A 16,338-nucleotide genomic window follows, 5' to 3' on the forward strand; every position below is an offset into this window, starting at 1 on the left:
AAAAAAAGGCTAAACAAAAGGCTTTTAGAGGCCAACAATTAGCCAGAAGCCAGAGGCCTTTTGATGAGTAATAAATTAATTACATTTAAAAGCCATTCAGTTAACAATTTGTAAGCCAATTAGGGGACATAAAACATAGTCCGCCCCCACAGGAGGTGTAAAATAAATGTTTATTCATAAATACCATACAAAAAATAAATAAACACTGTCGCGTGTGGCAGACAGCCCAAATGTGGAGTAAATATTTATGGAATTTCCAATCCGGTGGTCTTGCGGGCTTGCCTAGAATATTAATAATAACAGCAACTAATTGAGACTACAGATAGATGGATTTCTGCACACGTCGATAGACGACAAAGCCGCAGAGCAGGCCGGCCACGCCTCCGCCCAGATGCGCCTCCAGGCTGATGCGCGGATTTCGATTGTGGTTCTGGCGAAAGTGAAACGCTGTGAAGGCCACGTCGCTGAGGAACAAGATCAGCAGAGCGGCGATGCGGGCAAAGCGGTGCGACAAATGGGAGAAGTTCTATTCCACAAAAGGGTGTGGGGGGGGGGGGAAATCAGTTGAAAGTTAAATTACATTTTCACAGTCGACTGACCAGAACCAGGTGCGGCACATGACTGAAGAGCATGGCATAGACCCCGGCGGATGCACCCAAAAGCAGCAGATGGGGCTGCAGCCAGGCATTGGCCAAGGCACCGGCCAGCCCGCCCGCCAAATAGACCGCCGCCAGACGCCAGTGACCCTGCTCCAGTTCCAGGCACATTCCAATGAAGCACTGGAAAGGCATTTTCCCATTAAAGTGTCGACGAGGGGGGGGGACCCTCAATGCTCACCTGGAGACAAATGTTGAGCGTCAAGTGCCAGGCGTCGGCGTGGAGCAGCATGTAGGTGAGGAGCCGCCAGTACTCGTGACTCCATTCCGGCTTGTAGATCAGTCTTCTTTGCATGCACTCATTGGCAATCAGATGCAGAGATATCTGATCGAAATGGGGGGAGAGAAAGAGAAAGAGCAGGGGGATTAGGTGACATTAATTACACTGCACTGCACTGCACTGCACAGCGAAAGAAGGTTGTTCGCACATGAAAATTGTTACGATTTTTACAAATAATAATTTCTACTAATAGACCTGAGTAAATATTGGGCCATAAGGCGCTAAGATGCTCAGTAGGCAGCAGTATATATCCATAAATAAAGATGATGACATCCATGATGTGGTAAACAATTTTAGGCATCAAAAACTGTAAAATAGCCGCAAATTTTTACTAAATAAAACCAGTAGTCTTCGAATACTAGCGGCTGAACATTTATTTGAGTGGAATTCCTTTCTCCAGTAAGAATATATCGAATAGAACTATTCCATTCCATTCCTACTCATATTTCTAGTCTACTCCTATTCTATTCCTTATCCTATTTATAGTCTACTCCTATTCCACTCCTACTTCTATTCCATTCAAATTCCTACTCCATTCTCGGAGATAGCCTTACAAATGGTCCAAGGGTTGGGCATCTCCTGTGGGCCTAAAGAAGCCTATGAATCGTTAACCAAAATCCTAGTGCTGATAGGGCCACTGATCGAAAGCGAGATCAGTAGGATCTGATCCAGGTGGTTAGAATATCTAAAGACTCATAAGAATTGAAATAAAACAAGGATTTTGAGAGCATTGGAAGGGATTTCATATGAACCTGCTACCTATATATTTTAATAATACAATTTTAAATTTTTATGTAATTTTTTTCTAATTTTCTATATAATTTTTTCTATAATTTTTGTACAATTTTTGTAACATTTTTTTATAATTTTTTATAATTTTGTATAATTTGTTTTTAATTTTTGGATAATTTGTTTATAATTTTTTTTAATATTTTTTAATATTTTTTAAATATTTTTTTATAATTTTGTATAATTTTTTTATAATTTTTTTAATAATTTTCTCTATAATTGTAGCAATTGTAATAATTGTCTTTAGAACAAAAAACAACACCCAAAAAAATCGATTCCAACTCCAATCTCCAAACCAAACCAATTCCTTAGCAAAAAAAAAAAGCCGTATCCCCACGGGTATTTGCATCTCGAAACAATCCCCATTTTTGTAGATCAGTGTCATGGCTGCTAATACCGACCGACAATCGCTGTCACTTTCGCTCCAGCGGCCAAGTGTCGAGATGCAGTGCGAGTGTTAAGATGCCGCACAATGAGCGCCGCATGACTTGACAGCGGCCACAACGCCGCAAAAGCGGCGGCGACACCAAATCGGTGCAACACATGCAGCAGCAGGCCAAATATGACAAATGCCAGAGTTGCAGTTGCGACATTCGATCGATGACTAAAAAGGCAATATCGATTGTGCAACATGCAACGGAATTGTGGGTTGGGCCCAGCATTTCTGCGCGTAATCAGCGCACATTTTAAGAGCTGCAATAAAGTATCAATTAATGAGTGGCTCTGTGTCGCCAAATGGGTCACACTTGTGGGACTTTGGGTGGGAGCCAACAGGCAGTGCAGGTAGTAATTCGATGCGGAGTTGCTGAAGAGTGGCCAGGCACGTCTTTGGAGAGGTTTGGTGCCTCAGAAAATCACTCTTCCAAGCGTTTGGTACTGGCAAAAGAAGCTACAGTCTGTTCATAAGAAAACCCCTTTCATTCAGTTTCGGCTCGGACTCTCTTAAGTTCTTTGGACCCCTCGAAACAGCATAAATAAAGAATCAAATCTTTTATTTGCCTGCCATAAAATAAACCAAATTTTTCCGTCTAACAAAACCGCAAATAAACCGCAAATAAACACTTCATTTCATAGATAAACCAGTGAACAATTTTCCAGCTAATGGAAATTCGCATGAATTTTCAATGCCATAATTTATGGAGCTCACTGGCACTCGCACACAAAACAAAAACAAACGAATTTGTTTGTTTAAATTGAATCGAATAGGCGGCTAATATAAACAGGGATTTATATAGAATTATTGTACTAAATATTCGGCACACAGTACTATATACGGAGGTGGTCTTATCAGCCGTAAACATTCAAAGAGAGAGATTCCGATTCTTCGATTCCGGCAACTGTCGCTTTTCTTATCAGCGTGAAAGGGAGAATGTATCTGCAATCACTGTATGCAAACGAATCCGAAACAAAATGATTTTATGAATTGCAAAATCCAATCAAAAGCGAAAAACACAAACAGGCACATCACTCATACGCCACGTTGTGCCATACAATGGGGGGGGAGGTAGAAAGTAGAATCGAACCTGCATAAAGCACATCAGCAATATAAACCAGGGCACACGCCAAACACGCTGTCGCTTCGGCCCCCCCGCCTTTGTCAGGTCATCAATGAAAATCTTCTGGAGGGGGGCCCGGGCACCGCCGTCCGCGGATGTTTCTGCCAGCAACAGGAGCCTGACATCCTTGCCGTTATTATTTTCACCGTTATTGTTATTTTTATCGCTACTGTTATCCCGTGGCTCTGACATAATTCGAGTGCCGAGGCGGCATTTGACAACCGATGCGCTGAACGCTTGACGGGCGACTAGGCAGAGATCCGCGCACACCTCGAAAGCCACTGCGAAGGTGTTTTTTTTTTTGTTCTTCGATGCTCGAAAATCAATGCGATCCGATCAGAAACCGATTGATCCAACGAACGACGGCTGACGGACTGCCGTCACATCACTCCCTCCGCTCAAATTTTGGACCCAAAAAGCGAAGCATACTTTTAGCTGGAGAGGAAAACTCTATAATCTTCGGTTTGTGTCTTGGCTGGTAGGGGAAATATTTCCGTATTTTCAAGATTTTTTTATGCAATTGTAGACTAAAACAAATCCCACTAATTTTTTAAAATTTAGCATTAATATAAAATATTAAGTCTAAGAGGTTTGAGTGTTGCTTAGAGTACCAGTTACTAGACCTTCGATTCTATGATGTGATTAGACCACTTTTCGTTTACAAAATTTTAAAAAATAATGCAATAAAGTAACGCATATAAAAATAAGCCAGCTTATAGAGAATTGATGAATTTATTGGACTAAATTTTTTTTTTTTTTTTTTTTTTTTTTTTTTTTTTTATTGAAAATTGCTGTGTAATTTTCTAGTAGAGCGCCCTTAGAACACCATTAAACTGAATATGTATTGCTGTGCCAACACTGAAGTTCAGCACTGTATGTTGTCTGATATTTTACAATATTCAAGGTATAAATTCCAAGTTACAATCAACAGTTACAGGCAGAAAAATAGGGCATTCAGGTTGCCATTTTATAGCTATACTTTATTGTATAAATATTATTAATATGTTGTTTTTTTGGGTTGCGCAGCCTAATATTTGGCCAGTAATCCATAGATTATAGTCAGTGGTTCAGCAGTAAAGTAAATTTCTATTCCTATTGTTTGTTGTTTGCACTGTTGCATACATATGTACACACATACAAAGACATATATGTACATATGCTCCCGCACGGCAGCAGCCTATGCAGCCGTTCTCTGGCGTCTTTCTTTCATTCTTTCTTTCGCCTTCACAATCGCTTCCTCGATCTGTCGCCCTCTCATTGGCTTTCGGGCACGGGATATTCGGCTTCTTCCCGCCTGCCCTAGAATTTATTCTCTATAGTCTATTGCGAATAGGTTTTCAATCCGACGCTGTCTTCAATCGAGCTAATCATCCAACAGAGCTCTCATCGTGTTCTCGTCGTAAAACTCACTCGAACCTTTTGTTGTCCCTTCGACTCTGTATCGCAGTGCATACCAAAAAAAAAACCCACAATAAACCATATTAAGCCAAACAATCATTGAGTTATCATTAAACAGATCGCAAACATACGCTGCTGAAAATTCTCAGTAGCTCAACATTGTTCATGGTTGCACCTGAAGGAATTACGTCCAAGAATCCACAAAATCTACATCAATCCTGATACAGTTTGGCCCTAGACGATGGATATTGATGCTCTGTTTCTGTTTCTGACTTTGGTGTCCAGGAAAAGCGGAATAGCTTTTCATTTGTCATCTCCCTATATCCCTTTTACTTTCTCTCTTCCCTTTCAGTTTTTAGTAAGGGAAATTGTCAGCAAAGTTAGGAAGGAACCGGTGCGATGGGCATTGAAAGAACTTCAGTTTAAGAATATAAGAAAATAACATTAAATCAACTCCTCAGATACAAAGTCAAAGGTGTATTGGTGCTCAGCTTTCACATCTGCAACAATTTTAGGTGGGAGTCCGTCCATCAATGAGAGGATTCTCTTTGACCGAGTAAAGCCTTGACCTTGGCGGGCATAACGCGTGGTAGTCCATAGAGGATTGTACCCCGTATCTTTTGGACTACGCGACTATCTATGGCGCTCTGTCTTCCCTCGACCTCGACACAATGGCAACAAGCGTGTCCGCGTACGAGAGATTTCGTGCCAGCTTCCGTTTTCCGTAGCCATGACAACGGCACAAACCTCCTGTAAGCCCCTTTAAAATTTCCACCATTTCGTGCCACCGCTCCACGCCCCATTACGGCGACGGCGACGGCGACTGTGGCTCTGCCCCATCCTTGGCATTTGACATTTTGCCTTGGCGGAGCGTGGCATGAAGTGGCACGGAGCGATGGTGCAGCAGCAACAGTGGCGGCAGCAGCGGCACGAACGGAAGCTGCAGCACGCCCGCGTAATGTTTACACAAAGATGTCGACATTTAGCGGCACGCGGAGGGATTCCTCAGTGTGGTGAAAAGCTCTTGGGGGAAAACCCAAGCGATTACTCTCTTTCACTCTTTTGGCCATGTCCGTCTCGCTCTCTCGCTCTCGCTATCTCTGTCTTTTGCTAGCCATGGACACGTGGTGGGCCATGCTGGCTGGAGATGGCTGTCAACACACCAAATTCTGGTTATGAATGGCTTTTAATGAAATATTTATGTAACAAGCAATAAGGACCACTTTTGGCTTCTAAACGAAAGAGCGAAAGAGCGAAAGAGCGAAAGAGGCAGAAGCCAAAGACAGAAAGAGAGAGAACAAACAAAAGCGATGGAAATAATTGTTTGGCTAGTTAAGTTTTTGACGCAACGTTGGGGCCAAGATAACGGCATCTCACAAACGAGAATAAGGATGTACAAGGATGTACATATGTGTGTGTTTGTTTATCATAAACTTTCCTCAATGCTGGAACTGCCAAAAGTCATTAACAGTCCGTTTGTGCGTGCCCCGCCCCCCTCCCAGAAGAGGCTGCAACAACAAATTGCCAAATAAGAGAGGAGGCCAAAGGAAACCCGGGAAAGTTGCCCCAAACCCAAAGTCAAAGCCAAGCTAGACACAAGACAAAACTTATCTTTGGCTCTGATACTCGATTGTCTGTGCGGGTTTATTTACTTGCCGCTGGCTGGCTCGCACATAGAAGGGGGAAGGGGGCTTATCGGAAAGCTAACTGTTTGAGGCACTGCGTGCGTGCATTAAATTAAAGTCATTGGGGGACTCATTGGGTGGCTTTCAAGGTGGCTTTAATAAGCTTTTTCGATGTGGATATTGAGCGAAAAAAAGAAAGGGGAAAAACAAAAGGCGCAGAGGCAGAGGTAGATAAGTGTGTAGGTGCGAAGCCTACGAATGGAGCTAATATTTAAGGCAATAGAAGGAAGTGTTGCAGGACCTGTTAAGACATGCAACACGGCTAACAAGACTAACAGAGTGTTAGAGAGAGTGGGGCAAATTGTTTAAAATACATAGGTTAGTGGCTCTTGGCCTGCAAGAATATGAATATTGATATAATTTATTACTACTTATTTATTTTACTATTTTTTTTTTTAATTATTAAAGATTATTATTTATTTATTATAATTATACAATTTGTATTATTATTATTATGCTCCGCCCTTGCTCCTGTTTCTGAATAGCCAACAGGCCTAGAAGTACGAGTATATTTCATAGCCCAAGTGCCAGAACAACTTCAACACTCCACCAAAAGCCCCGGGGGGGTCTAGCACAGTTTTTGGTCCGAACTCTCCCTCTCTCTCTCTCTCTCTTTGCCCCCCTCTAACAGGGCCAAGATGTTCCACTTTAACAGCTACTGAGTCCGCACCAAAAAATGGGAGAAGAGGAGGGAAAAAGAAAAGCGTTTAGGCAAATCTTTGCGCCAAAATCTTGAGCAAACAAGCTCATTACAAGCCAGAAAAGCCAGAGGAGAAAATAAATAAAAATAAAAGGGAAAGGGAAAGGGAGAGAGAAAATTGTAAGCAAGGCAAAGCAAAGTGTGTGCCGTGCCACATGATTGAGTGACTTACAGCCGGAGACGGACGGACGGAGGGACGGACGGACGGGTGGACAGGGGGCGTGGCCAGAGCCCAAAGGAAGAGGCTGAGGACCATTACGGTTACACTTTATGACCGCAATTTTATTGATACCGCCAAAGGGAGCAAATACACAAAAATAAAAAGAGCCCAACGAGGGACCGACTCAAGGATTTTTCTGGCCATAAAGCGCATTGGTACAATTTTTGAGAATTTCCTGCATCGCCGGGCGTGTTTATAGCGGACACCCAAGCCCAAGGCAATAACAATCACTACTCTGAGCACAACAATAAACTAATCTAATGTCGGTATAAAATTTACATGCAGCGCCTCGGCAGCGTTTTAAAAGACTTCCCGGCGAAAGCCTCAAATGATAGGGCGCTCCGTGCGGATAATGCTAGTGGAGGCAAGGACACGTCCCCATCGCCACCATCGTCTCCATCGTCATCGTCAGCGTCATCTCTCCAAAGGCAAATATTAACAAGCTTGGTTTCATTGAGTTTGAGCTGCTCTGCGGGGCGGGGAGGGAGCTAGAGATGGTTGCGTGTATCTACAATGGAGTGCGGAGCACAATGGAGTTTATTATATAGGGAAAGCCATTCAGCAATTAAAAATTACATAATATCCTTTATTATTCGTTACATCTCGTGTCCCGGTTCTTTTGCAACAACTTCTCCCAAACGACTCGACTTTTTATGCATTTTTTTAAACTATTTTTCACTTTTCTATCACCTATGAATAATGCCTTTGGGCGATCGAGTAAATGAAAACGAAGAAGCGGTACAGCAGAAAGAACAGACGAAAAGAGCGAATAAAGCAAGATAACCAAAATGTGCGTGTGAGCATGTCTGAATTGCGTGAATCCCAAGCCACACGAGGCACGAGACCAACGAACAAAGAAAAGAACGCCGGAAATACAGAGAAAATGGCAAAGAACTTACAGCCGCTTCGTTTCTCCTCCTCTCATTCGATTACAAGCCAAATATTAAAAAATCCGCTCATCCGAAAGTACTGATTGGTGCTTTAGACTCTGAATATACCCAATATCAAGCGCCCAACTTCAAACACGAGTCATGAAAGCTATCCTAGAAGTCCATTCGCACACTCAATCGAAGCAACCGATATCGTTCACAATACAACGGCAAATGATATGCCGGGTAAAAGCAGGCAGGCTGTGGAACACATTTCCAACACCATTCCATATCAGTAACAAACTAAACATCACAAAGGGCACATCAAATTTTTGTATAAAGTCTACATTTCAATTGAAAACTCAATTTTGTGTTCAGTGAGTATTAAATCCAACAAGAACTCTATACTCTATATTCTATAGCCTGTTTTTTGCCATAATTAATCTTAGAGCAACAATCCATTCATCCACCATGAGCTCCAATCAAACGGGACAGTTCATCAGCGAACTGATTCGGAACCAGAACGAGCCGGTTTCCTTTCAAGAACTCGTTTTCCTCATCGAAGATGCACTGAGCGTGTCTTTGGATAACGACGAGTTAACGATGGTCAGTGAAACCCTTTTGGGGGGCGTGAACTTCGGTTACATTGATTTTGATGGTGAAAAGTTCTTTATTCCAATCATAGAAGAATTGGAAAATTAGAAATAAACTTTTGTTTCGGTTTGGGGTCCATCTCTAGAATGGCATATGGTTCGTGGTCTCTGGGCGTGCACGGGCATAACTATAAGACCCTCGCCCCACTCCCCAGCTCATGGGCAAACATGTGGATGCGTGAGTTGCTGCTTTGTGCGTGCCTCCGATGCAAACTTAATTATTAACTAAAGGAGAGCAAAAGGCAACTTGGCAGCTGCCAACACCTTTAACTTGGGCAGTGCCGTGCCACGTCGTGTTCTACCTGATACGATTACTAGGGTATATGGTGTATTAAGGGGAAAGTGTGTAAAGGGTATTAGGATATAGAGTATGCGACTTGATCAGCCTCAGGAGCCGCTCTTCGTAACAAGAAATGTCCACTTGGTTTCTACCTTTCACAACATCTGGAGCTGGGATTCGACTTCTCATACGTTGGATAATTATTAAGGCCAGAATAGAGGTATACTCGTTGCATTCCCTAGACACTAGCGGGTATCCTGTAGTCCAAATGTCCTCCCGTTCCTCGTTATAGTTGTAACTGTTGTAAGTAAGCCGCAGCCCATTCCAACACCTCCCAAAGCCCCGGTGCTCAACTCAGGGGAAATTTGCATTTTATCATCTCCGGAGTTGGGGTGTCCTTCACCCCTCTCCCTCTCCCTCCCCAGCTAGTAGTCCCCAGTCGGCTCTTTCAGCCCCAAGAAAAGGCTTTGCTTTTAATTGGTTTTCTTAGGCGAGAATGTCGTGCGCTAGTTGGCAGGATGCTGGAATCCTGTTGGCACTGTTGTCTTACTTGGTAATTTAGTGTTGGGCGGCACTAACTTATAATTGTTTAATTAGCAAGTAAAATGCGGTGAAAATATGTGGAAATTATTAGATTTCCCAGCTCGAACACACAGCAGAGAAGAACCAACTGGATAAACACGTCGTAGATGGGGAAGCAACAAAACCAATTACGCAATCGAATAAGTGGCATGGAAATGCAAGGCTGTGCAAGTAATTAAGACTCGGAACTAGTCAAACAACTAATGTTATCAAGAAGATATATATATTATGGGTAAATAATACAATAAAAACAAAGGGCATTCGAATATAAGCCAAATATTGAATATTGAGCTCATTCGAAAGTACGGATTGGAGCTATGGACAAAGAATGCTGCGTTTTTTCTAGGCTTTAATTAATTCAACATCTTAAATAATACAAAATCGAATATAAAAGGTTTGTTTTAATCTCATTTTTAAAAATATGTCTATAATATTTTTTGATAAGATTTTTTGATAATATGTTTGTATACAATTTCTTGATATTTTTTTATAAAATTTTTTTATAATATTTTTTTATAATATTTTTTTATAATATTTTTTTATATTTTTTTTTTATATTTTTTTATAATATTTTTTTATAATATTTTTTTTATAATATTTTTTTATAATATTTTTTTATAATATTTTTTTATAATATTTTTTTATAATATTTTTTTATAATATTTTTTTATAATATTTTTTTATAATATTTTTTTATAATATTTTTTTATAATATTTTTTTATAATATTTTTTTATAATATTTTTTTATAATATTTTTTTTAATTATTTTCGTATTTTTTTTTTTTTAATATTTTCATATCTTTTTTTTATATTTTTGTTATATTATATATGTTTCTATAATATTTTTGTTTATAATATTTATTTTTATTTATTTTTGTTAAAAAAAAATTAATAGTATCATAAAGATCATAAAATTTATTTAGCTTGTTTTAAGCTATCAACGAGTTAATGTTATGAAACATACACTTAAGCTTCAATTTTTTCAGTGTGCAAGAGCCAGCAATATTATCAATCAATAAATTGCACATACAAGTGAAAGTACACTTACAAAATAGATTGCTGAAACTGTTTCAAACAAGAAAATAAGTCAATAAAAATAATGATAAAATATCAAAGTCCAGGAGCCATAAACTACATTCAAATCTCGAATTCAAGACTCAAATAGACTTCATTGGGAATCAATCGATGCCACAAATATTTCTCACAGTGCTTGGAATAGTCCACATTTAATAAGCTAAAAGCATTTTAGGCGCCATGCCACTCGGAAGATATTTATCTTAAACATGTGCGCATTATCCACCCACTCCTGCGAGCCAGCCAGCCAGCCATCGTAGCGTTTTCATTATCCAAACAATTGATGGAGTACACAAGGTAAATATTAACCTTTTTGGGGGCCACCAACGACAACCCGACAAGTTCAGTACAAATAGTGAGCTGAAAGGGAAACGTTGGAACACTGAGAGCAGGGAATACCCCAGAAAAAACAGAAAATGATACAAATTATGAATTGGTTTTCAATGGTAATACCATTTCCTTGCACAATTCTCAGAGTATATACCTTTAACCTCCTCTTCTTGAACAGGCCATAGGTCTCATTCCGCTGAATCGCCAGCAATCGGAGTCCAATGTGATACTCGACTATGCCATGATGCTGCTGGTGCCCGTCTTCTATCTGGGCTGCTACTTTCTCATCAACCTCACGCATGCCTTTGGCCTGTGCTTCCTGGATGCCTGCAACAGTGTGTGCCGCCTGAGCAACAACCTTTTCATGCATCTGGGCGCCTTCCTCTATCTGACTGTCACCCTGATGAGTCTCTATCGTCGCAAGGACTTCTTTCTGCAGTTCGACGAGCGGCTGAACGCCATCGATGCTGTCATACAGAAGTGTCGACATGTAGCCGAAATGGACAGGGTAAAGGTCACGGCGGTGAAGCATAGTGTGGCCTACCACTTCACCTGGCTGTTCCTTTTCTGTGTGTTTGCCTTTGCCCTCTACTACGATATCAGGGCACTATATCTGTGAGTAAACAAATTGCTTTGCAGTGTGTGGCTTTAAAGTTTAGTTATAGATTGAGGGATACATTTTGGAGACCTCTTTCCACACGTTTGTAGCCCCTCCAATCATTGTTTTAAACACTCCAAGTATCACTGGAATTAAATACCCCGAAAACCAAAGTAATTCCTTTATTTTACAGCTCACCTTTTCTTACCCTTGCAGCACCTTTGGCAACTACGCTTTCATCCCCTTTATGGTATCGAGTTTCCCCTATCTGGCTGGGAGTATCATCCAGGGCGAGTTCATCTATCATGTGTCCGTCATTTCGCAGCGCTTTGAGCAGATCAACACATTGTTCGAGAAAATTAACCAGGAGGCCCGCCACCGACATGCCCCACTCACCGTGTTCGATATCGAGAGCGAGGGCAAGAAGCAGGAGCGGAAGAACCTAACGCCCGCCACGGCCATGGACTCGAGAGGGCCATCATTTGGCAATGAGCAAAAGTTGTCCGGCGAAATGAAACGTCAAATGGCCGCTCCACCGCCTCCACCACCGCAGGGCCAACAAAAGAACGAAGAGGACGAAATGGATAGCAGCTATGACGAGGACGAGGACGATTTTGATTATGACAATGCCACCATTGCCGAGAATACAGGGTGAGATGAGGTTTGACTACTCGAAATTGTTTGGGTTTCAGATAAAAAGTTTGATTCGTAATTTGGGACATTTGTTGTTCCAAAATCAGTTTCTGAATGAACTGATAGATTTTTGTGGAATTTAATAAGCCCTGAGAGCGGAGTTTATTCATGTATGAGAGATGAAGAAATGAAGATTCAATCTAAATTCCAAATTTAATCAAATTAAAATCCACAAAACCAAAGAAAAATCAAAAGTTAAAGCTTGAAATATTACAAAATTTAAGCTTTTGAAACGTTTAGACTTTGCTACAAACATTAGAGTAAACAAAAAGTATTAAAAGGGCACTGTAGATGATTATTTTAGTCATCACCCAGTTTTGCATTGAATTTTTAACTAAATTAAAGGCGATATTCGGTCCTAAGACAGCTATTAGAAAAGTCATAGTCATCATCCTCGAATATTTCAATAGTTCTTTTCCCAATCGAAATCAGAGTTTATGCTTCAGTCTTTTCGAACCATTTTCAAGCTGATTATCCACTTGCCATCCCGTTCTCTCTACCAGAAAACCAAGTAAGGGAGTGAGCGAGAAGAAAAAACCGAAATTTTCGCATCCTAAACAGTAAAATTGCTTCGTTCAGGCCGTTTTGGGCGATAGATTCGATTTGCTCACCTGTTCATGCAGGACTCTAGTACATTTACCACAAAAAACACATCTTAAATCAAAGATTCTTGTAAACAAAATTCTATCCCAACCATTTGACCCTTTCAATCCATTTCTGATCTTCGAATCCCTTCAGAAACACTTCCGAGGCCAATCTGCCGGACCTGTTCAAACTGCACGACAAAATCCTTTCGCTCAGTGTAATAACGAACGGGGAATTCGGTCCCCAGTGCGTGCCCTATATGGCTGCCTGCTTTGTGGTCAGCATTTTCGGCATCTTCCTGGAGACCAAGGTGAACTTCATTGTGAGCGGCAAGAGCCGCCTGTTGGACTATGTGACGTACTTGTATGTCATCTGGAGCTTCACCACCATGGTGGTGGCCTACATCGTGCTCCGTCTGTGCTGCAACGCCAACAATCACTCGAAGCAGTCGGCCATGATTGTCCACGAGATAATGCAGAAGAAGCCGGCCTTCATGCTGAGCAACGATCTCTTCTACAACAAGATGAAATCGTTCACCCTGCAGTTCCTGCACTGGGAGGGCTATTTCCAGTTCAACGGCATCGGCCTGTTCGCCCTGGACTACACGTTCATCTTTTCGGTAAGTTTTGGCTGCCGCCTTTTTTGGTCACTTTCCATTCAATAAACTCTTCGGCAGACCGTGAGTGCCGCCACATCGTATTTAATCGTCCTGCTGCAGTTCGACATGACGGCCATTCTGCGGAACGAGGGCCTCATGTCATAAGGGGACACGCAGGCCCGTGGCTCCGAGGCAACACCCGCAACACCGAAGCCCCGTAGCCCTGTAGTCCTGCAGCCCCGTAGATTCAATTATCGAGCATCAATTTTAATTCCATTAACTTTCTAGCACAAGGAATGTACGTTTTTCTTTTTGTTAAAACTATCTATAAAAAGTATTTTTGTGGAAAAAGTCTAAGAGCGAATACTCTATAAAAGTGAACGAAAATGAGGGAAGATTGGAGATTTGAGATTGAAGAAGAGGATATTTTTAACACATTTGATAGTAGTAGACACCTGGGGCCAGCGAAACCTTGGAACATCTATTCTGCAACTGCCCGGATCTCTCAGGGGCAAGGAGATGATGCCTGAGCTCCCCGGTGCCGGCTTCACTGGAAGATGCCTCCAAGAGGAGGTCCAGGGAACTATTTCTTGAAACACTTCGATACTCGAGGACTTTCAAGCCTCATAAGCACTCCCGCGACTATTCAGAGCCCCTAAACGGATAACCAAGGGCCCTACTAGCCTCTGCGTGGCCCCATTAAAGGCCCGTCCGGGCTAACCTAAACCTACGATATTGGTATCAAATACTTAACGAACTTTTAAGTGCATAAATGACACAATTTTGAATAAATATTTTATTTTAAATAGACGACAGAGTTTTATACTGTTATGTGTTAAGTTTTTCCTTTCTTTAATATTTTTTAAATAATATTTATCTATCCTTCGCGTCTCTTAGATAGGTTTGAATCTTAAATTGTAAATTACTAGACGTTAAAATTCACATCATGTGCCCCTTTATAGGCCTTAGCGATCCCTTTAGAAAACCAACCTATCCAAGACCTTTAACTCCCGCTTCCAATCGTCTCCCCAGTTCGAATCAACCCACAACACGTTTCCAGAGTACCAAAGGCATTGACTTGGAAATGGGTGGAAATCGAAGGGACACCAACGACCGAGAGACAGCCATCGAAAGCGTCTGTTGAGCCCCGTTGCGATAATCGCATCATCCAACACTTTGGGCTCAACGCGAAGGATGTCGAAGGAGGGCTGTCGGCGCTCCTGGGCGGCGCCGGAGGTCACTAACACAATTTCTAGAAAATGTCAATTGAAAAACACGATTTGCCAGTCATCAGTCAGTCAGACTCTGGCGGCACAGTTGCACAGTTTGCGGCCATCAAACGGAAGCCAGAAACGAGAGAAGAAAGGCAGTCAAACAGGGAGGCGGGGAATGGCGGGGAATGGCGGGGGAGAGGATGAGAGATGCAGTGAAAAAAGAACATGAAGCAATTTCCGCTTTCAATCACGTTTAGTGCAAAGGAAATGTGTGCAGAAATATATTTCTCCTTCTTTGTCCCCGCTTTTGGTCCTTTTCGAGCCATGGAAATGTTCGGGCCCGAGGGAGGCTTGGGTTTAAAATTGCATTTCGGTTTGGTTCCAATCAATTTACTTGACACAGAAGACAGGACATGGCAGGCAAAAGGAGGCGGAGGCGGAGGCGGAGGCAGGGGGCAAGGAGATTTAATTAATTTCTCATTCTGTTCGGGCATAGAAAAAGTGTCAAATTTAATTGATTTCTTACTGGTTCCATTCTCTCTCTCTCTCTCTCTCTCTCCCTTTTTTGCCTATATATTTTACTCTTTTGTGCTTGACAAAGTGAGTGTTTTATATTACACTCCATTGAGGCATGGTTTGAATGACAAGCGCACCATGAATGATACCATAAATCAATATGTGACTCGATTGGATCGTTTGTGCAGGAAGCACACACACACACACACACACACACACACACACACACTGAAAGAAAATGGGTTTACAGAGATTCTTTACTCTATATTTGCCGTATAATTTCTGGTTTCTATAATAACTGGTTTAAACAAAAATTTAGTAAAATAAAATAATTAAATAATAAGGGCTAAGACCCTTTGAAAGAGATTTTTTTTTTTTTAGCGTTGTATTTTGTTTATAAAATAATAGTAATCCTTAAATGAACTAGAATTCAATCCCATTGGAGAGAAATTTTGCAAATGACTCAAAAAATGAAGAAAATCCTCATTACATGCCCAAATCCGAGTCTATTGAGGCTGATTGAAGGAGGCGGTTGGAAACGTAGTTATCCAGCGACGAGTCCGCAAAATGTAGAAATGAAGAGGTCCAATATATGTACATATTTAGTTAATGTATTTTCGTGGATATTTAGATGTGCAAAGGCATAAGAAAGACAGCAGAGAGCGAGAGCGAGCTGGCACCAGAGCGCTGTTAACACTTAACAAAAGTGACAGCGCTATAAGCACATAACAGCGCTGTTAGCACTTTAAGGTGGCGAGCGCTGTTCTTACTTAACAGGAGTTCCAACGCTGTTAACACTTAATTGGGGACCAGCGCTGTTGGTACTTAACAGGAGTCCGGCGCTGTTAATACTTAAACGAAGTGGTAGCGCTGTCAGCCCTTAACAGAAGAGACAGCACTGTTGACAGCTAACAGGAGTGCCAGCGCTGCTCTTAACAGAGGCCGTTCCCGGCAAGATCTCGACTTGTTCTTCCCGTTCCACTCGTATTAACAGAGCTACCTGCGGGGTGTCCTGTGTAACAGCGGAGTCCACAGCAGTCTTCCCATAGAAAATTATCACG

At 41.6% G+C, this 16,338-nt stretch overlaps 2 protein-coding genes across 2 annotated transcripts; one reads left to right on the plus strand and one right to left on the minus strand.

Moving 5' to 3' along the window:
* Positions 1–151: 151 nt before the first annotated feature.
* LOC108161467 (protein rhomboid) lies at positions 152–3,567 on the minus strand. The gene is made up of 4 exons (XM_017295734.2): positions 3,249–3,567; positions 838–981; positions 600–779; positions 152–526 (listed from the first exon to the last, which is right to left on the minus strand). The coding sequence occupies exons 1-4, from the start codon at positions 3,471–3,473 to the stop codon at positions 317–319; spliced, it is 759 nt and encodes a 252-aa protein (XP_017151223.1). The 5' UTR covers positions 3,474–3,567; the 3' UTR covers positions 152–316.
* Positions 3,568–10,663: 7,096 nt separating this feature from the next.
* LOC108161641 (gustatory and pheromone receptor 33a) lies at positions 10,664–13,933 on the plus strand. Its single transcript, XM_017295943.2, has 5 exons — positions 10,664–11,189; positions 11,252–11,688; positions 11,888–12,322; positions 13,103–13,568; positions 13,626–13,933. The coding sequence occupies exons 1-5, from the start codon at positions 11,160–11,162 to the stop codon at positions 13,710–13,712; spliced, it is 1,455 nt and encodes a 484-aa protein (XP_017151432.1). The 5' UTR covers positions 10,664–11,159; the 3' UTR covers positions 13,713–13,933.
* The last annotated feature ends 2,405 nt before the right edge of the window (positions 13,934–16,338 follow it).

The sequence above is a fragment of the Drosophila miranda genome, chromosome 4 (genome assembly GCF_003369915.1).
Source record: "Drosophila miranda strain MSH22 chromosome 4, D.miranda_PacBio2.1, whole genome shotgun sequence".
NCBI lineage: Eukaryota > Metazoa > Arthropoda > Insecta > Diptera > Drosophilidae > Drosophila > Drosophila miranda.